The 19,252-nt window shown below is 44.9% G+C and overlaps 2 protein-coding genes across 2 annotated transcripts; both read left to right on the top strand.

The window, feature by feature from the left end:
• The first annotated feature begins 416 nt into the window (after positions 1 to 416).
• On the top strand, positions 417 to 8,964 carry LOC118313488 (fibroblast growth factor 10-like). Its single transcript, XM_035638964.2, has 3 exons — positions 417 to 2,675; positions 7,651 to 7,754; positions 8,127 to 8,964. The coding sequence occupies exons 1-3, from the start codon at positions 2,216 to 2,218 to the stop codon at positions 8,316 to 8,318; spliced, it is 756 nt and encodes a 251-aa protein (XP_035494857.1). The 5' UTR covers positions 417 to 2,215; the 3' UTR covers positions 8,319 to 8,964.
• Positions 8,965 to 11,411: 2,447 nt separating this feature from the next.
• Positions 11,412 to 17,816, top strand: paip1 (poly(A) binding protein interacting protein 1). Its single transcript, XM_035638963.2, has 11 exons — positions 11,412 to 11,788; positions 12,953 to 13,104; positions 13,249 to 13,446; positions 13,582 to 13,694; positions 13,785 to 13,896; positions 14,946 to 15,071; positions 15,187 to 15,293; positions 15,477 to 15,594; positions 15,703 to 15,757; positions 16,197 to 16,275; positions 16,881 to 17,816. Exons 1-11 carry the CDS (start codon positions 11,596 to 11,598, stop codon positions 16,969 to 16,971), a joined length of 1,344 nt encoding a protein of 447 aa, XP_035494856.1. The 5' UTR covers positions 11,412 to 11,595; the 3' UTR covers positions 16,972 to 17,816.
• Positions 17,817 to 19,252: the final 1,436 nt, after the last annotated feature.

The following is a 19,252-nucleotide window of genomic DNA, read 5'->3' as shown; positions in this document are numbered from 1 at the left end:
TATTCATGTAACAATAATCAATGTAAATGAGGCCTGCTCGCTGCCAAACCCCTCGGCAGTTTCCTCTGCACAGATACAGGTTATCAGTGGGAAGGCACACGGCAAAGGAAGCGCAGATAAGATTGCTTTGTTTGTATCCGCAGATAAAGCCACGCTAAGACCAGAGCTAAGACAAGACTGCTGCTCTGGCCGCAGATTTCGTTGACAGACATTAAAGCAGGCACTAAAAACTGGGATTTAAAGGAAGGAAAGCAGGGAACAGGACAGACCTCGACATTAAAGGCACGGGGATCAGGGGAGAACAGATAAGACGTTTTGTTTATCACTCTGGATTGTTGGAAATATCACCGGTCCTTGATCATTGTTAGCCGCTTCATAAGCCTTTAAAGGTTCTTAATGTAGGAGTCCAATCAACGTCTGAATTGTTCCAAAAAACATAGAAATGAGTCTCTTTATAAAGATTTAATAAGAAAAATCAATACACCCAATGAGAGAGAATTGGAATGACGGCATCAGAGAACTCCGACCGTGGCTGATATCTTTGCACAGTCAGTGCACACTCTGTACATTGTTGTCCCGTGTCCATCCTGTGCCTGACTGACGCCCCGAGGGGAAAATGACGCGCGGTCCGTAAGAGAGAGTCTCACTGGCTGAGTTCCACTCAGACACCTGAGTCACGGAGGAAGGCGGAGGGCTGGCGAGTGAAACTGGAGAGCTTCCTTGCATTACAGGGCGGCACGGGGAGATACAACTACGATAAAGTGCCTCGAGGTAAAGAGAGAGGCCTCAGCGAGACGGCCGTGATAAGGCAGCATATGCAGGCCGGGGGCCGACGACGGTAACTTAATATGATTTTTATCTGAGGAGGCGGCGGAGAAAGGGCCACTTGTCAGGAATTATCGCATATTATCGAGTGACAAGTGGCTCCATCTCAATTTGTGACAATCATGCCCCTTCGCGCTCAACCACACAGGCAGATGTATGCAGCCGGATAGCAAATATGTTAACGCAACAAGCTGAGGGGGAAATACACTTTTTTTCCACAACTCTGCGCGGTAAAATCAGTCTTGGACTAAACCATAAAGCAATCATTAGTGCATTCTGTGGCCATGTATAGGGACTGATGCAATACCAGACTGCTTCCTCCTGCCCCGCAGCATCTATTCAGATAAACCCTGATATCACCTCTCAGTGTAGAAGTTAGATTTGCTTGCATGTGAGCACACACACACACTCATACACACACACACACACACACACACACACACACACAGACGTACTTGCTCCCATATGTGAGAGGGGAAGTTGAGGAGAGGAGGGAGGGATCAAGTAACTAACAGTCAAACAGCTACACACAACACACTCATTTTCTGTGATCACCCTTGAGGGTGAAGAGATCACACCAGGACTATTCACTTCGAGCAAAAGCAGGCGAACAACTCCTCCTGCTTGATCCTGAGGACAGAGAGAAAACACCAGCCCATGCCCGTTATCCTGATGCTGTACGGAGGTGGAGTCATTTGGGGGTAGAGAGAGAGAGAGAGAGAGAGATGAGGAGAGAACGAGAGGAGCAGGAGCAGAAGAAGACATGGATTATCTGACATGCGCCTGGACGGACCAAGATTCCTCTTTGAGTCTTGACACCCGTTTTTCCCCCGCAGAGTGATATCTGCAAATGCCTTCCTGCACGTGTGGCGCGGAGCAGCTGTTGGACAGGTAGACCGTGCGGCGTAGTTGCTGGGAAATGTTCCATTTCACTGGAACTAAGGATTTTTTTACTCACGTCAGAATTTCTTCTGGGATATCAGTGAACGTTTCCTTCTCTTTCCTTTTTTTCCAAGACTGAGCAACTGCCTGGAACTACAAGGGCCACGCCGCCGGATCAGCCACACTGGCCGTTGTTGTTTTGAGTTGCTCGTCATTCAGACTGACTTCTTTTTAGAAAGGAGAAGAAGAAGAAAAAAGACCTGGTGCCGATCACCAGCCTGAAACCTCTCAGCAGTGCAGAAGAGAGCTCTGTGGACTGTCGGCTAGTTTGTACTATCGAACGTAGCTCAAAGGGAAATCTAAGAATTTCCTACAGGTGCTGAATATTTCAGTCTCTGCAGCCCGGACTGTGGAGGGCTTCCCTCCCTGCCCTCCCAGCCTATCCTCACCCCCAGCAGCATGTCCCAGGCTCTGAGGCTGCCACTAGTCCTCCACACAGCACACTACCATGATCAGATGGGCTGCTGGAGGGAGTAAGGCTACCTCTGCCTCGTCCTGCTCCGGGGCTGGGTTAGGGGCTCGTTCCGGCTCTGGGACCAAGTCCAGACTAAGGCCATCAGCACTGCATTCCTCCCCGTCGCTGCCCCTCCTGCTGGCGCTGGTGGTGTTCTCCGTCTCCCTGTCCGGCGTGGCCTGCCATCAGCCCCACAGAGAGAGACTGAGGCTCGCCAACCCACGAACTCTCAGAGTTCCACTGAACACTTCAGAGACTGAGCTCGCCTTCAGGCCCAGGACCCTCGGGGGCGCTCCGGGTCGGACTGGGGGCCCGCAGGGCAGGCATGTGCGCAGCTACAATCACCTCCAAGGGGACATACGGAGGAGGAAGCTGTTCTCCTTCCAGAAGTTCTTCCTGAGGATCGATAAGAATGGAACGGTCAGTGGAACCAAGAGCAAGGACGACCCCCTCAGTAAGTAATCCAATGAGTATCTAAATGCAAAAAAAGCTATCAAAAATCAAAAACTAGTCAAATGAAATCAGGATCTGATCCTCCTCTATGACAGCAAAGGTTAAAATGGCACGAAACAAGGACACTAAAAGAGTCTACTTGTCATCGCTGGTGCAAAGCAAAGTCCCCGCAACACAAACTTCCAACCTTTCTTCTGCCCTTTTTTCGGGCATTTGGATATTAAGGGTATAACAACAACAACAAAAAAGCACCTGTTATTGGTTCTGAGTCGAGGACAAGTGTGGTACGAAGGAACCCTCTTCAACGTTTGCTCATTTCTAATTTAAGAAATCAGGTGTTTTTAGAAAGACAATCCCCTTACCCAAAATATGTAACGTACACCCGCCAAAAAAATGCATGAATTGGATGAATTGATATACAGCTTGGCTTAAACATTGAATTTGTGCGGGGGGGGGGGGGGGGTTTCAACGTAACATTTCCAGACACCGCCAGCCGGCATAACGCTTCTGGCAGTTCGGATGAAGCATTCCCGATCAGTCGTCTTCTTTTTTCTGTTTTAGACCAGACATCCCTCTGATATCTCTCCTGTCCAAACACTCAGCACAATGGTGGTAGCTCTGGGATGGCTTTAAAAAGGAGCGGGGGCAGATAACCGGGGCCATTATCAGGCAGTCTTCACGGCCCAGGGTAAACAGCACTGATAACACGCACAGAAGAACAGGGCCGCAGCAGGGGGAGGACACGGATGTCAGTCTCATTGATGCTCTTAGACCCTCTCTGCCGCTCCGTGTCCGTCTGTCTCGCTCTCCCTCTCTCTCTCTCACTCTCCCACTCAGATTGCCCGGCCTGCCAGCCGGCATCAAGCAAATTACATACCCTCAGTCAGAGATCAGACGTCTGTTTAAAGCAGTTTGACGTGCTCACTCGGAGAAACACGTCTTTAAAGTGATTACATGTTGTATGTTTCGGCAAATCACTCAGTGAAATGGCATCCTCATTAGTGTCCCAGCATTCCCACCGAGCTACGTGTGTGTGCCTATCAGCCAGTGGGCACTCGGCGCTGGAGTCGGCGTGTGATCATATAGCAGCCGACGACGACACATGTGCTCACTTATTACTGACACACACACACACACACGCGCGCGCACGTCTCTCTCCTCCTCACAGGCTCCTTTTCCTCCCTCTTCCCTGTTGTCCCCCCAACCCCACAGTGAGTGTATATGGAACCTTTTAATGTTCCTCCTGGGAGACCTCAACCGCACGTCCAATCAAAGTGGCTCGAGGGAATGGCGCGGAGAGGCAGAATGCCAGGGGAGAGATGTTTGTTTTGACAGGGTCACGACAGAAGCAACTCTATTTGCTGGCCGTAATACATCGTGACTTTTTTTCTCCTGCCACCTTCGTTGGCAGTTTCTTCTTGGTTGTAAAAAAGCGGATTAGGTGGGAGGAAGTGCGTCTCTCGTTGTTTTTCTGCGCCTTGGCGTGGGCATGCACCCAGTTGTTTTTTTTTTGTGTAATATATGTTTGGAAGATAATTTTACTCCCCGGCATTGACTCACAAATCCACATTTTGAGCAGGGTGTTACCTTTTTTTCTATTTATTTATCCAGAAACCCGTTTTGAGTTAGCATGACCGGAGCATCGGGGAGGGAGGTGAAAGAGAGAGTCTCTCGAGAGGCACAAGTTCATGAATGACACGGCTGATCATCATTGTGGACCACATCAAAGCCATGCGTCTTCAGTATCAATGGTGGTGCCATCAAAAAGCTGTATCCTGAGGGGGTCTGGGGACACTGTGTGTGGATTATGCACTCTCATATCAGGTTCACATGGTAAAGGATACTACACAACAGTAGCTTCAGTCTTCGCCCAGGCCCCTGGGGCTAGACATGATCCCGGGACTGACGTTCTTTGTAGAGCCTTGACGATCCCTTGAAGTGACAAAATGTGCTCTCTTTTTTGGGGGATATATGTTCGTACGTTTGTCTCAGAGAGGTGTGTGTGGGGTGTGGAGCCTCTGTCGGTTCTTGGTGCTGCCTGTGGCCCCGCGAGGACCCGGCTCACTGTCTGTTAAAGGACTGGTATCCAGCCTCCCACAGATTTATGGGGATGCCAGTGCAAAACTGTCCCACATGGCTTTGCAACCCGCTGGGAAGCTGTGCTGAGGTTACAGAGCGGCAGAGGGAAAGCGATTGAGATTATGTTAAAGTCGGCTAAGTAGCCATCTGCCCTGGCCATAAGTACATAATCTAAAATATCTATGATTCACAGCTGAGTTCTCTTAAATACATGGACAACTAGCGGCCCTGAGTGGCTGCTGAAACATCGTGGAGATTGAGGTAAAGGCTTGTCGGCAACAGAGTTTGGTTAATTAGCCACGGCTGCGATGGTGTGAGAGGGTGAGGCTGTCAGGATCACGCGTGTGTGTGTGTGTGTGTGTAGTTGTGTTAGGCCACCGGTTGTGGTTCTGTGCTGTAGGGGCCATGTGTGCACGATGCTTCTAAACATGGCTCAAGAAGTGTGTATATGTAGTATATGCAACTGAATGTTTAAGTGCATGTCTGTGTGCATTCATCTCCTTTAATCAAAGCAGTGGCCTTTTTACATGCCCCCCCCCCCCCCAAAAAAAAACCCAGATGGGGCTGCCATGGGGGGTTTGAGGAGGGAGATGTATAGCTTTTCTCAGAGGTGGGGAAGAGGGTGGATATATCCCCTGGATGTAAATACAGTCAGTGTGGTCCTTATCAAGTGTTGTTACTATATATCCTGATTTAGGTCTCGCTCCACTCCATTTTCCTGCGCGGGAATGGTACCAATCAAAGTTTTCACTTGACCTCGTCTGCCAAAATATTATTTTGTGCAGACCTGAACATCTAAGGAGGACAGAAAGAGTGAGGGAGAATAACGCAGGCTGAAAAAAGCACATGCTTTTTTGGCATCCCACTGTGGAAAAAACACCTTTAATTCTCACTGGCATTGTGTGCCTCCATTCCCCAACCAACGCACCATTTACTGTTGTAACTCCAAACAGAGCGTATCAAATAAGCCACACATTAGGAAAAAAAAGCAACCGGCACGCAGAAGAAAGAAATCCGCTCTCTCCCCACGTAAACCGCCGAACCTGGGCTGGTTCACTCTAGGCAACGTTTTACACGTGCGGTTTGTAGAATGTACCCCTTGCAAAGCATCGCTGTCACACTTAGGGCGTAATTTTCTAATCTGCAAGAGGCAGCTAAATGACGAGCAGATTTTCTGTTGTGCCTTTTTCCCATACTCGCAGGCATACGCTAATTACTCCCCACCCCTGGGCCACGCTGAGCATTGATCAGAAAACAGTGAATGGAGAGTTTGTCGTTTCACAGCCAGGTTGGGTTTGTGCGTCGTGTGCAAGTGCACATTCACCTGCTGTGTGTGTGTGTGTGTGTGTGTGTGTGTGCGTACGTGAGGGCAGTAGTGTGCGTGCATGAGTGTGTGTATATACAACCTGTCTCGCCCCTGCCTCCGGTGGCTGACTTTGATCAGTGGTCATTACAGCCTTTCTAATCCCCACTCCACCCCCAGTCTCACTGTCATGGCTCCTCTGTCCTCCTCTGTTCTCCTTCCTTTCATCCCTGCCATGTTTACAGAGCAGCCAGAGACTGCCATAGATTGTCTTACAGCCTCACTCCGTACCCGACACCCGATCCCATACAGAAACCAACTCCCCTCAGATCTTCAATGGCCGTTGTGTCACAGTCCCCACCGCCGCCTTGCCGACTCAGACCTCACTGCCCCAAGGTGCCACTGTTTGAACTAGAAACTGATACAGTCAGGACCTCGCCGACGAGGAAAGAGGCCGCTGTACGTTTATGAGAGGGATTGTTCTTTGGGGTCACACCTGCATCCGCCACTGTCCCCTCATGCACGGGGCTGGCAGCCTCAGAGGCCCCCCAGCCACTGGAGAGTGGGTCTGACAGCGGAGTAGGCTGCCACGCAAACAGTCATCAGACAGAGGAGGGCCGGCTGATCTGATCAAAGGATGTCGTCGACTCTCCGGGGTTCACACCCCCACGCTGAAGTGTGTGTGTGTGCGTGCGTGTGCGTGCGTGCGTGTACGCACACACACATATGTGAGCTTATCATGATAAAATAACGACAGCTCACAGGAAGTGTGGAAAGGAAGTCAGGGAGGGAGGCATGAAATCAAACATGCCATGGGAACCGGGATGGTTCACTCACACACACACACACACACACGCACACGCACACACACACACACGCCAGCACAAGATGAGACGAGTGGGCTCTGTGGTCAAAGGACACATTAGGAAGTTATATCTCTCTGACCTCTGATACCGAGACCACACAAATAACCCCGGCTGTCTGCAGCAAAAGCATCCCCTTGTTAACTGGGGTATAAATTAGCCGCTCTAATAGCCTGTGAGAAGCCTGAATTATCTGCAGAGGGACCTGGAAACCTAAATACCAAACCGAGCATAAACAACCCGAGAATCTCCGGGGTATACGCCTGTCAATTTTCAGACTTAATGGCCTTTGCAGCTGGAATCTGTTACGCAGGTGTAGGCCGTAAAGTAACTTTTATAATATCATCAAAATTATAAATGTTCTCAAGCAATAATTGTGACCTTACACAATTCCCATACTATATGTGCCCACATGAAAATGTCCTGAAGGGAGCACGCAACGTGTTCATTACACGTTTAGCAGTGCAATATAAAAATGTATGGGTATATTTGTCTGTGTCCAGACTCTCAAGTGGTTGACCTCTGACTGCTACCACAGTGTTAATTGTTGTGAACTCTTATCTACGGCAATGATGAGTCAGGAATAACACTGTATTATCTTTACTTCCTGTGTCCATTGAGTTTAAGATTTGTCCCTGTGAACCAAAAAAAAAGGTTTCTCAGTCAGTCTGACTTATTCGACAATGCTGAATGTTGACACATACTTCCTTTTTTTTTTGTCTGAATCCTAGGTGTACTGGAAATCACCTCAGTGGACGTGGGAGTGGTGGCCATCAAAGGGCTGAACAGCAACTACTATCTGGCTATCGGCAGGAAGGGGGACCTGTACGGAGCGGTTAGTATCTGAGTCAAAAGTCAGTCTGGATGCTCCAGAGAGAGAGAGAGAGATTAGTGTCAGATGTGCATGTCATTATCAAAGGAGGCCTTATCTTATCTTCACTTCTCTAGCTGCTGCATCAACTCTGAATCGCAACCAGGCGCAGTGCACACATGTGAACCTCCAGGAGAACTGTGCAATTTTCTAAAGTGTAAACTAGTTTCCTACACAGGCACACAAAGTAACATTTAGTGTAGGTTAAGGAGGAGTAAATAAGCGGGGTACCATGTGCAACCTCAATGGATTTGCACAAGAAAATGATCCGTGTTTTGCCTTAACCTCACGCGTCGGGGTTATAACACTGAAACATAATACCTACTGTTTTCCCAGAGAGAGTTTGGCATCGACTGCACCCTGAAGGAGCGGATTGAGGAGAACGGCTATAACACATACGCATCAGCCGAGTGGAGGAACAAGAAGCGGCAGATGTTTGTGGGCCTCAACGTCCACGGGAAGCCACTCAAGGGGAAGAAAACTCGCAGGAAGAACACGGCCACCCACTTCCTTCCAATTATGGTGTGAGCTGAAGAACTCCACTGGAGGGGGAGAATACGCAGCACTGGACAAAGAGGTTTTCAATACTGAAAAGCTGTAAAATAAAAGACATTCACTGGAAAATCTGTCATTTTGGAAACAAGGCACTAACACTGTTACACAAAAATATGGTCCATGCAAATGTCTTTGGTTGAGATCATGTTCTTTATTTGGTGGGAGAAGATGATATCTGTGTTTTCTGTGGCACAGGATGCATTATTTATCCTTTTTATTCTGTGCCAAACAGTTTGCAACAGGGGTATGTGTACAATGGGGACGACACGGGAGATAGAATCCCAGCTATAGGACTGTAGTAGATACAGAAGTATCTGGAGATGTTATTTATAATCCATATTTTCCTTGTGAGACATAAAGGGGAGAGGTAGAACAGTAAGACGAGAGAAATGATCAGTCAGTTTATCGTGACAGAATTAAATAATAGAGGATACCACACATTTAAAGCAAATGTTTAATACGTAACCACTGTGTTTTGACTGTATTGTAAGGATTTATTTATTTTTGTGAAATATTTAACTGGAGGGGAACAATTACGAGGCAAGCATTCCTTTGCATGCTACACTTTTTATAGGAACTCTATTATGTGAAAATAAAATTACCATTTTCTCCTCTGCAACATGGTGGTCTTTCTTCGACTGACTCTTCTGGTAATGGCAGGAAAATGCCAAAGTTTTAGCACAAGCACTGAAAACCCCTGGTGAAAAAACTGGTCATGGTGAGTCTACTCTTATCTGGGTCTCTGAGGAAGAAAGGGACAAAAGGCAGCCATTAATGCCCAGCCATGCAGTCACATATTCCATGTGGCAACCATTGCACTAATGATTAGTTCGCAAACAAACGGGATACACACAAGACCCACCGCAACAAAACGGGACGGAGCTAACGCCCTGGTACGGCCGCTAGATGCTGACATCACTTCCTGATATCACACTAATGTCTGTCACGCTGTCAACATTCCCCGATTGTCGGAAGCACCTGCTTTGTTGGTCTGCATCGCTGCTCGCCATGTGTGGAGGAGGATCTGAGCGTGTGCGAAGGAAGAAGCCTAAATGGCGGAGAGACAGATATGACTTGTGTCTTGACCACCCACATCCCCCCGTAATCATCTGCAAACACACTAATCAATGACATCTGCCTGGATGCCAGATCAAAAGACCACGGGCGGAACATTAACACCACAGGCTTCCGGGCCTCGTGTTCTCTTATCCCGCCTCTCTGAACATCCATCTCAGGGCAGGCATGAAAAATTGGGGCGAGCAGGCGAAGACAGGAAGGGGAGTGAAGGATTACGAGAGGCTGCGGCCTCTTGTCTTGATCCCCAAATGTATCCATGTTGGCCTGTGAATGTGACTCCGGGGGGGAGAACAACAAGTGATCTGAGCTATAGGAATCCAGAGTACATCAAATTTGCTTCAGGCTATAGTATATTGTCCCTTTTAATAGTTGTCTGAGGAATCACCGCAACAATTGGGAAATACGGCGGAATGCTGCAGTGAATTCCACGATGACAGTGGCAACACATGGGATACTATCGCATGACCACACTCGACCAACACAACGCTGCTTATTACATTTTCTCCGCTCTCTCTAATGGTTGTGCAATACGACGTGGCCGTTTCACCTTTGAGGCCACATTCACAACAGTGTACTTAAGATAAATCTTAACTGAGAGGAAGCCCCCCCCCCCCACCACCAACCCGCAACACCAGTCCCACTCATTTGTCGTCCTATGCATTTGCAAGACTTGTGAATGTCTGAACTCTCCCCGAGACACTGGCATGGGGCGGGGGGGAAGCAGCAATAACAGAAAAATAGAGGCAGTAATCTTTTATCAAAGTAGGTCTCCGCATTTCTGGCAGGGGAATTCTCGGCGGCATAATGTGATCCAGCTTTGGGAAATAAGTGGAAAATGACTGGAGGCTAAAACGACTAATGAATACTTACACTGAGAGGTCTGGTGCAACACATGTTTGTAGTGGGCAGCTACTGAGTGAGCTCGGGGAGAGAGGTATGTCTGGGGGGGTTACACGGTCCAGAATCGTAAATATGTGTCTGATATATGAACAAAACGTAATTATCTAACTCTTGAAGCTCAACCTAATATCTTTGGTGGATGTATGGATACTCAACCCATTCAACCACACAGACTCTTGGACAGGTCCTTGATCCCTACGCATTCACGTGGTGCAGACAATCAAGGCCTAAACACACAAACATGAGGTGTAGCCCACATTGAGGACACTGAGGACACATCCTCAATACTTTTACTAGAATTTAGTCATTTTTCCCCACCAAAAAAAAACCAGGGTTATTATGTGACTGAAGGCAAAATAAGTTGAATTACAATAAAATCAAGAGATTTAATATTTCTGGCAGTGTGGAGATTTTTTTAAAACAGCCTTTTAGACAGGCCATATACTATGGGAGAAGAAATTTGCAATAAATCAATAGATTCAATGTAACGTTAACAGATATAATTTAGAGATATTTATAGGGCAGGTAAGATTTTTCCCACATGTGGAGTTTGGGCTCTTACTGACTGATCAGAACAGTCAAGAGCCATGTGTTTAGAAAAACCTATGATACTTTAAGTGGACTAAATCTGTATGTTATTACTTCTGTTCTTTAAGGGATGGTATGAAAATGATTGGAATGTGAGAGGGGCTGAATTATTATAATAATATATAAGAAAATAATAATATGTTTGTTATTTTCGTGTTTATTATTTTCTTTCGACCATGCCCTATTTCTTTTTCTTTCTTGGGGTCACCAAAGTTACTCCTGCTCTCCTCAATATCCTCCTTTATAAATAAATAAATACCTTAAAAACATTAATATTTATATCATAAATAGAAATATGTATATATACATACATACATGTATATATATATGTGTGTGTGTGTGTGTATATATATCTCTTTAAAAATTAAATAAGTTCCCACCGTGCAGCTTCCACTCCGCGCCACCAGGGGGAGACCGTTGTATTTTTACGTCGAACACCGACACAAATAATCAAGTGACAGCGAGTTTGTTGTTAAGGGAAGTGGCCAAAGAACAAGTTGTGTCCACACACGGAGCTGCATCGTATCGGGGGGAACCATGAAAGAGAGATAGGGCGCGTTTAGCAAATACCCCAACGCTCAAGACAAAAACGAAAAGAAGGCGATCGGTTACCGGTGAACAGCATTTCTTCGTCTCCCTTCAGATGCTGCTGTGAGAGTCGAGGCTGACACACGGAGCGGTCATCATGAACCAGAATTTCGACCGAGCTCCCGGAGCGGGGAGAACCCACAGTCTTCCCGCGGACCCCGGCTTCGTGGCCACCGGGCCCCCGGGCGGCGACGGCCAGGGGGCGCCGCTCTTCAACCAGAGGGAGCCGCTGAGGCAGCCGCGCTCGTTGCCGCCGTTTTCCGAGAACAGCGGCGACGCGGCTGGCGAAGGTGCGGAGCTATCGGCTAGCGACGGCTAGCTATGCTAACAGCTAACTGGAATATACATGTCACTCGGAAATGTCCCCGTGTTTTGTCCGAATATGGAAGTAGACGCCACGCGCCCTCGTCTGCCCCGAGAAGCGTAGGACAATGACTAACCGTGCATGCTCCTAACTCCGAAGCCGCCGCTAAGCAAAGCTAGCCGCTATAGCTAGCAATGCTAAGCTAACCCCTCGGTGTTTTGGCGTCGCGCCGCGCAGCTGTTGGATTGTCATTTCACGCAGCGCAAGCATCTATATTTAAAAGCTCCCACTCGGATGTCACATAGTTGACCAGCTCCGTGTTGTCCGACGCTGCTATGGGGCCGAGTTTCCCCTTTTTGCCAACCTGAAATAGAAACGCACAGCGAAAAAAGGGGGGAAGAGTCAGTTTCACTTCTGCTCACGCAGCTCGTGTTTACGAGAGGGGGGGGGGGGGGGGGGGGGGGGTGATGCAACACGTCTGGGGTTCGATCCAATGCCCATTAATGCCATGGCCAGGTTGAATGGCATTCAGACAAAAAGATATATGCACTTTTTATTGTCATAAGTAGACAATATACATTCATAAAGGAGAGAGTCATATGTCATGTTTTCATACAACGCCCTTGTTCAGTGACAGACTGTTGCCAACGTTGACTTTGTTGAGTTTCAGCCCCTGCATTTAGATCATAGTGTGTCTTGTGTTGTGTTGCAAATGTTCACTCACTGGTCACTGTCAGTGCGACAGTGCTGTCCAATATTGAGTACTGTTTCCTGGCTGTGTTACGTAGTGTGTAGTTGCATAAGTTGATGCACTTGATTCGTCCTTTCTTTCTCTATTTGTCATGAAATCCCGTGAAAATAAACTAAACCCATCAAATGAACCGATGCCATGTACAAGTATTGTCTGTGTAGCCGAAGCCTGGCAGAGCTTATTCCTCTGTGCCACCGAACTCCGTTGTTGGACCAAAATCTTCTTTTTTCTTTGAAGGACATTTAGATTTGTGTTTTTTAGTTGGAATTACCGTTTGCCACGACGCTAATGAAAAATATAGGAGTCTTGTCAGCCTTATCAGTGAAGGAAAAAGAGGTGTTATTTTTAGTTCTCCCATATTACAAAGCTTGAGAACGTCCTATTTCTTCCCTCTTGCAGACTGTAAAAGACAAAGCAGACCTCAACAAAGTGCGAATGCCAACAGCATGTCTGCCTCCCGAGGATGTCACGACGTGGACTCCTTGGTGAAGTCATCAAAGCTTTCAGCAAGTGCTCCAGAGTTCGTCCCCTCTGGGATTAGCCCGTATGAAGTGAGAGGAATTAGGTTTTTTTTAAAACCATAACTGCAATTATCCTGACACTGAAACTTGTCTTTAAACGAAATTACACTGCAGAGTAATTGCTATGGATTAACCTTTTAAGTTTGATATGTTTGTTTTGTGATTTTCATATAGGACACCGCTATTTATGACGACAGCGACAGCTGTTACAGTGAAATAAACTTGGATGAAATGGTCAAAGAATTTCTTCATCACCTGAACTCCTCACCAGGGACCTTTGAGTCGGACATTGAATACATGACGGGCATACTCAACTCCTGCGTCACGACTGACGAGTTGCTGCAGGATCTGGTTGAACTGATCTACAAAGAGGTTTGGAGATTCAGTCGTCATCATTTTGTTCATTGTATCAATAAACAAACCTGTCTGAACACATCAAACATGATATATTGTACATGCACTTATGAGATATACCACACTGGATATTAAGTTTTCTTTCCATTTCAGTCCACTGCCATTCCAAACTTCTCTTACACGGGTGCCAGACTCTGTAACTACCTGTCCAAGCATCTCGCCGTCAGCCCACCAAGTGGCAACTTTCGCCAGCTGCTCCTGAAAAGGTGATTTTATAGTTTTCGCTCCATTTCATGCTGGTTCACCGTTCATCCAAACTGCCTTTTTAAAACGTAGCAACGTTGTGTCTGCTGTAGGTGTCGAACAGAGTACGAAGAAAGGGATGTAGCTGTTCGGGGAGACCCGGAGAGACAAAAGAAATTCCACTGCTTTGTGCTCTTTCTGGGAGAGCTCTACCTGCACCTGGAGGTAGGAGGTCACGCTAATTTGCCTGGTGTGATGATGTGAGTTAGGCTTTCTTTTAAATGGCGTTATGAGTTGTTGCATTTTCTTATGTGTTATTTAATGAGACTTATTATGCTTTTTCAGTTTTCCCTTTCTTCTAGTGTGTTATATAGTTTTTTTGGGCTATGAAAATTTTTTAAAACCCAGAGTCGGTAAAGGGAGCTCCTCTCCCCGAAAGAAAACACAGCTCCTGAAGCGCCTGAAACGGCTCATCAGTAGTCCGGCAGATACTTCCGTACCATCGTGATGTCGCGTGACATTACAATGGTACAGTGCATAGGGAACACCTAGCGGCCAGTCTGACACGCCCCCCAACAAAGCCGGGGACAGAGAGCCGAGGCTGACACTTCCTACATGTACCGGAAGCCGTTGACCGATCACAACAGAGTCGGCCAGCTGGCCAATCAGAGCAGACTGTTCTATGTTGGGAGGGGGGGCCTTAAAGAGACAGGAGTTTCAGACAGAGGCTGGAAAGACTTTCGAGTAATAACCCCCAAATCAAAATTATGAACCTGTATACAAGCAAAATATGTCTACTTTAGTTACACCATGATCCTACACAATAATGGCTTCTGTTTTGGATCCCTGCTTAACAACATGGTGGATACTTGTGCTGCTGCGGTAACACACAGCTGGACTGATGCGACAGATGTCCAAATATACATATATATGGAAAACAAAACATTTTATTTTATCGTATTATCTAGATGGCTGTTTATGTCGTGTCTGAGTCATGCTTGGTTTGGTGCACCCGCCACGAATTGCTGCCATAGGTTTAGGATGTGTGGCGTTACTGTTTGTTTTTCATTCTGCCTGTTGTGGTGATTAGTTCAGGAGCTGTTCACCTTTCATACTGTATGTTGTAGATCTACGGAGGAGGGGATGACTTTAAAAGCTGTAGTTATAAACCTCCAACTCCAGAATATCTCTACAATAATATTTGTTATTGTCTCCATCAGTCATTTCTTAACATTAATGTCAGTTTGATTTGTTATGGTGGGGTTGTTTTTTAGATAAAGAGTGCAAAAGGACCTCCAAGCAGAGCACAGATCCTCCTCACTGCTCTGAAAGACATGATGATCAGTCTGTTCTCCAACCCGGTGGATTCAAACCTCATCTGCGCTGTCAAACTGCTCAAGGTTTCTATTTTCCACTAGTCACATTTACAGATTTTGTTTTGCAAGCTTTCCACGATTTTTTTTTAAATTGTTGTTGTTGTTTAGGGGATTAACGAGAATGTGTTTGAATTTAAAGCTTACAGGCTCCATCCTGGATGACACGTGGAAAGAGAGGGGGCAGTCGCACATGGAAGAACTGATACAAAGAATAGAAACAATAGTACTGGATGCCACGTGCAGCAGGTGTGTATGTCAATACGTTCTTTTGTGTGCAGCTGCTACTCAGTTGATATGCTTAATGTTTAATAAGCCTTCAAGAATGTATACCAAAGTGCATGGAGTTGTACTTTTCAACACACAAAAACTCAGAGAGAGAGAGAGAGAGAACTATAGACACCCTATAGTTAACATTTGCTTCCTCCTCAGGGATGTTAGACAGATGCTTCTGAAACTTGTGGAGCTGAGATCCAGTGACTGGGGCAGAGTTCGAGCCGCTCCAGCAGCCAGCAACGCCACGCCAGACAACGACCCGAACTACTTCATGGTCAGTGTCAAATACTCCACGTACTCCACATTTTTTAAATTCTACAATTTTTTGTTCGTCTTTTTCATTATTTCTGCTTGTCATGGTTTTATTTCTTTTTCTTCTCAGAATGAACCTACATTCTACACAGAGGATGGCACACCTTTTACAGCAGCAGACCCAGGTGAGGCTTACACTATATAGGGAAATTATTTTCATTTTTTCTAGATAACTTTTGAGTGTGTTATTACAAGTTACTATATCACTCAGTGGTTTTGTAAGTGAAAAAGTTATCTGTATGAATGGTACTATAAGCCATGTTCCTCTATGTTGGACACTATTTTTAAGGCTTTTCTCAATGTGTAAGTATTAGTAAATATTGTAATGCTAATAATATGAATGTTGCAATAATTTCCCCAATTACTAATTAGCTGTTTCTTTTAAACATTAGTACAAAACATGCTGGTTATAAAATGGGGGAGAATACTGACATTACTCAGTGATGATTCCACAATATTTCAGATAATTGTTGTAAATAGACATCTGGTTATTCTCCTCAGTCCATTCAATGAATAAGTGATTTAGATGCTTTTGTGCCTGAATGTCCTTGTCTGTTTTTGCAGAGTATGCTGAGAAGTATCAAGAGATCCTGGACCGGCAGGACTATTTCGATGAGTTTAGTGGAGAAAATGGAAATGAAGAGTAAGTACACGTTTTGGTGATAAGATATTACAGATGGCTCTTACATGTCGTACTCTAGTGACACATAGCAAGCACGCACTGTGGGTGCCGGGGGGATATGTCCTCTCCTGATGCCTTTTGTTTCATAGGTAATTCCATTTTTAAGATTTTCTGTTAATGATGATGGTAGATCACGACTGAGGTCGCAGTAACTATCTGGGTTAACTAGTTTTTATTTAGAGCTAAATCTGTAAAAGTCCGTCAGTACCTCTGTTCTGGCACATCTTCTGTCGTGTGGCTGCACAGTGACTTCTCACAGGTCACATGACCACCACTGACCCTTTTGCCCCTGAGTTTGGTGAATGTGTCTGACTGGCCCACAATGCAATAGGCTCGACCGTGGCCTCAGATGTGGTCTAGTCAGCAGTTGGGTGTAAAAGAGGGCTTAACGTTCCCTCAGAACCGTATTTGTGTGTCTGTGTGAGCTTGTGTTTTTGTGCATATGTGTAAATGGCAATTGCTCCCACATACTGTAGATTGTGTTCATTTTCTATTACAATGAGAAAAACATTTTGTCTTCAAGATCTAAAAAATGGGGGGGGGGAAATCCCCTTCTGTGTTTACAGATCTGACTATGAGGACGAGATGGGGCCTGAGATGGAAGAAGCGTTTGAGCATTTTTGTTTAGAATCCGAGAGGAAACGAAAAGAGACATGAGAGCGAAAATCTGTGACTCCTACTGTATTTTTTCCGACTCAACTTGCTGGAATGTTATAAAGCAAATGGCAGAAGTTCTGTTCCAACTTTTATTTGACCGCAAACAAGCATTTTAACAAAACGAGCTGTTCATAGTTGCACTTCTGACACTTTTTTTCCGTCAGTGTTTATTAGAAAACGGGGACAATCGATAGAATGATTGTTCAAAATGGTAAAAGTGTGATGGCTTTTTTAGACATGAGAGATTCTCTCTTTGTTGTTTTGAATTCTTTCATAATATTTTTTTTCTTTTGTGCCTGGACTAATTCTGATGAGGGAAATTGTATGTTGTGGAGTGGAATTAATTTTTTGGCATTAAGGTACAGGCCAAAAAAGCTATGTAAGATGCACTGTATGATGGTTGAGGTGAGTGTTTTTAGAATGTACCTACATAAAGTGCATATACATCCTTCATCTCCACTGTCATGACACTGCGTCTCATTTCAGATCGCCAAATATTTAACATGTCATTCAAAGATGCTCACCTGTAATCTGGCTGCAGACAAAACAACTTTTTAAATTTTCTTTTGCGGGTTAAAGTCAACATTTATAATCTTTAGAAAGCTGTGAATCGAAATCCAGTTCATTTGCTCAATTTAGCTTTAAATATTTACACGAGTTGAAGTTTGCAGCCGTCAGTTTGACAAACAGTAAATCAGCAGCATAAAGGTTTTAACTGTTGTCCTGGAAAGACTACAAGACTGTTTACCAGCAATCCATGGAACCCATAAAAAGGAATGTTGCTCTGTAGTTTGTAAATATTATTTATAGTAGTGTTTGCCTGCAATAAAGTCTTTATAATGTGAGATTTTATTTGCTTGATTTGTGCAAGAGTCTTTTTCTTTTTTTTTTTACTTACAAGGGGATACAGTGCACCAGAACAGCTAAATACAAATATAATGCTTAAACTTAAATTTTTTTTAATATCTCACATAGTGAGAGATTATAGTCTGGGGTGAGAAAAATATTCAATGAGCACTGATTCATTTAAAAACAGGGGAGGGGGACTGTATTTCCTCACACTTGCAAGAAAAAGAACATCTTGCTGAAGACTAATGAAATTAGTCAAGACATAATCTGACCATTCTGCAAACTTCAAGCTGAAAAAGGGTAAGTATCATATTATATCCAGTAGTCCAAGTAACCTGGACTACTGTACTTCTGTCTGTACACTGTACATACTGTATTCCCTGACTGGAAATGCAAACTCTGCCACCAGCTGGTGACTTTGTGTTTGTGCAGCACTGTGCAGAAAAATTAGTGCATTTCATTTGTTCATAACATTCGTTTTGATACATTTTCAGTCAAACTGGCAATTGTTTTTTGTGCGATCTTTATTCGTGTATAATTTCCATAACAATCCTTACATATTTGTACAATAATAGCTATTGATAACCATTTGGAGAATCAAAACTAATATAGTAATTTATTTAATCATGCGAGTAAGTAGTGAGCTGTGGGACGTGACCAAGAGAAATTTCATAATCATGCATAAAATGAATTCCCAATGAATCAAATGGTTGCAAGTGGTGTTTAAGTTTCACACCTGCTTAACTTAATTTTAAACTATTTAACAAATAAGAGCGTTATAGTGGAGTTGAAATATTAAGTTGGGTTGCTAAGTAATTAAAAAACCTTTCTAACAGTCAACTCACTTCATCAACACTTTGAAAATTGTATGAAAAAATATTTAATTAAAAAAAGATTATAATAGCTGGTTGTTTCACGGTTTAAAATATCTACAAAAACATCAGATATAATGGAAGATCATCTACCTATTCTATTTTGAGCCTTTGCCACCACCTATTGGCCAAGCTGAGTAGCTCAATAGAGGACTCTATATGTATTATATTAATAATTGAGTAAAGGATTAACTTATTTATGCATTACTGGTTTCAGATTAGTGTGAATGAGGCATCTCAACATATTCACCATGTTCCAACTGGGAGAAGAACATCGAGTAGGATTGTTGCAGCAACTGTGGCTTGACTCAGGTGAGTGATCGGCTCAGTTTTTCATGTCTCCCGCCTTTTCCCCCCCTCCAAACAGACCAAACATTAAAAATGACAACCTCAGAGTCTCAAGTGTGACTCTCCCATCACACGGTATTTATTTGTTCTTCAAATTGTACAAGACAAATCCAGCTTTTGACCCTATTCTTGGTTCACACAGGCAACATTTCCACACAGGAAAGATAAGGAAGTACCTTGTCTTGTCAGAAATGTGTTGTGTGTTCAGTTTG

This window comes from Scophthalmus maximus, chromosome 19, assembly GCF_022379125.1.
Source record: "Scophthalmus maximus strain ysfricsl-2021 chromosome 19, ASM2237912v1, whole genome shotgun sequence".
Lineage (NCBI taxonomy): Eukaryota > Metazoa > Chordata > Actinopteri > Pleuronectiformes > Scophthalmidae > Scophthalmus > Scophthalmus maximus.
Note: the sequence above shows the minus strand (reverse complement) of the source record. Positions and strands in the feature narration are given on the sequence as shown.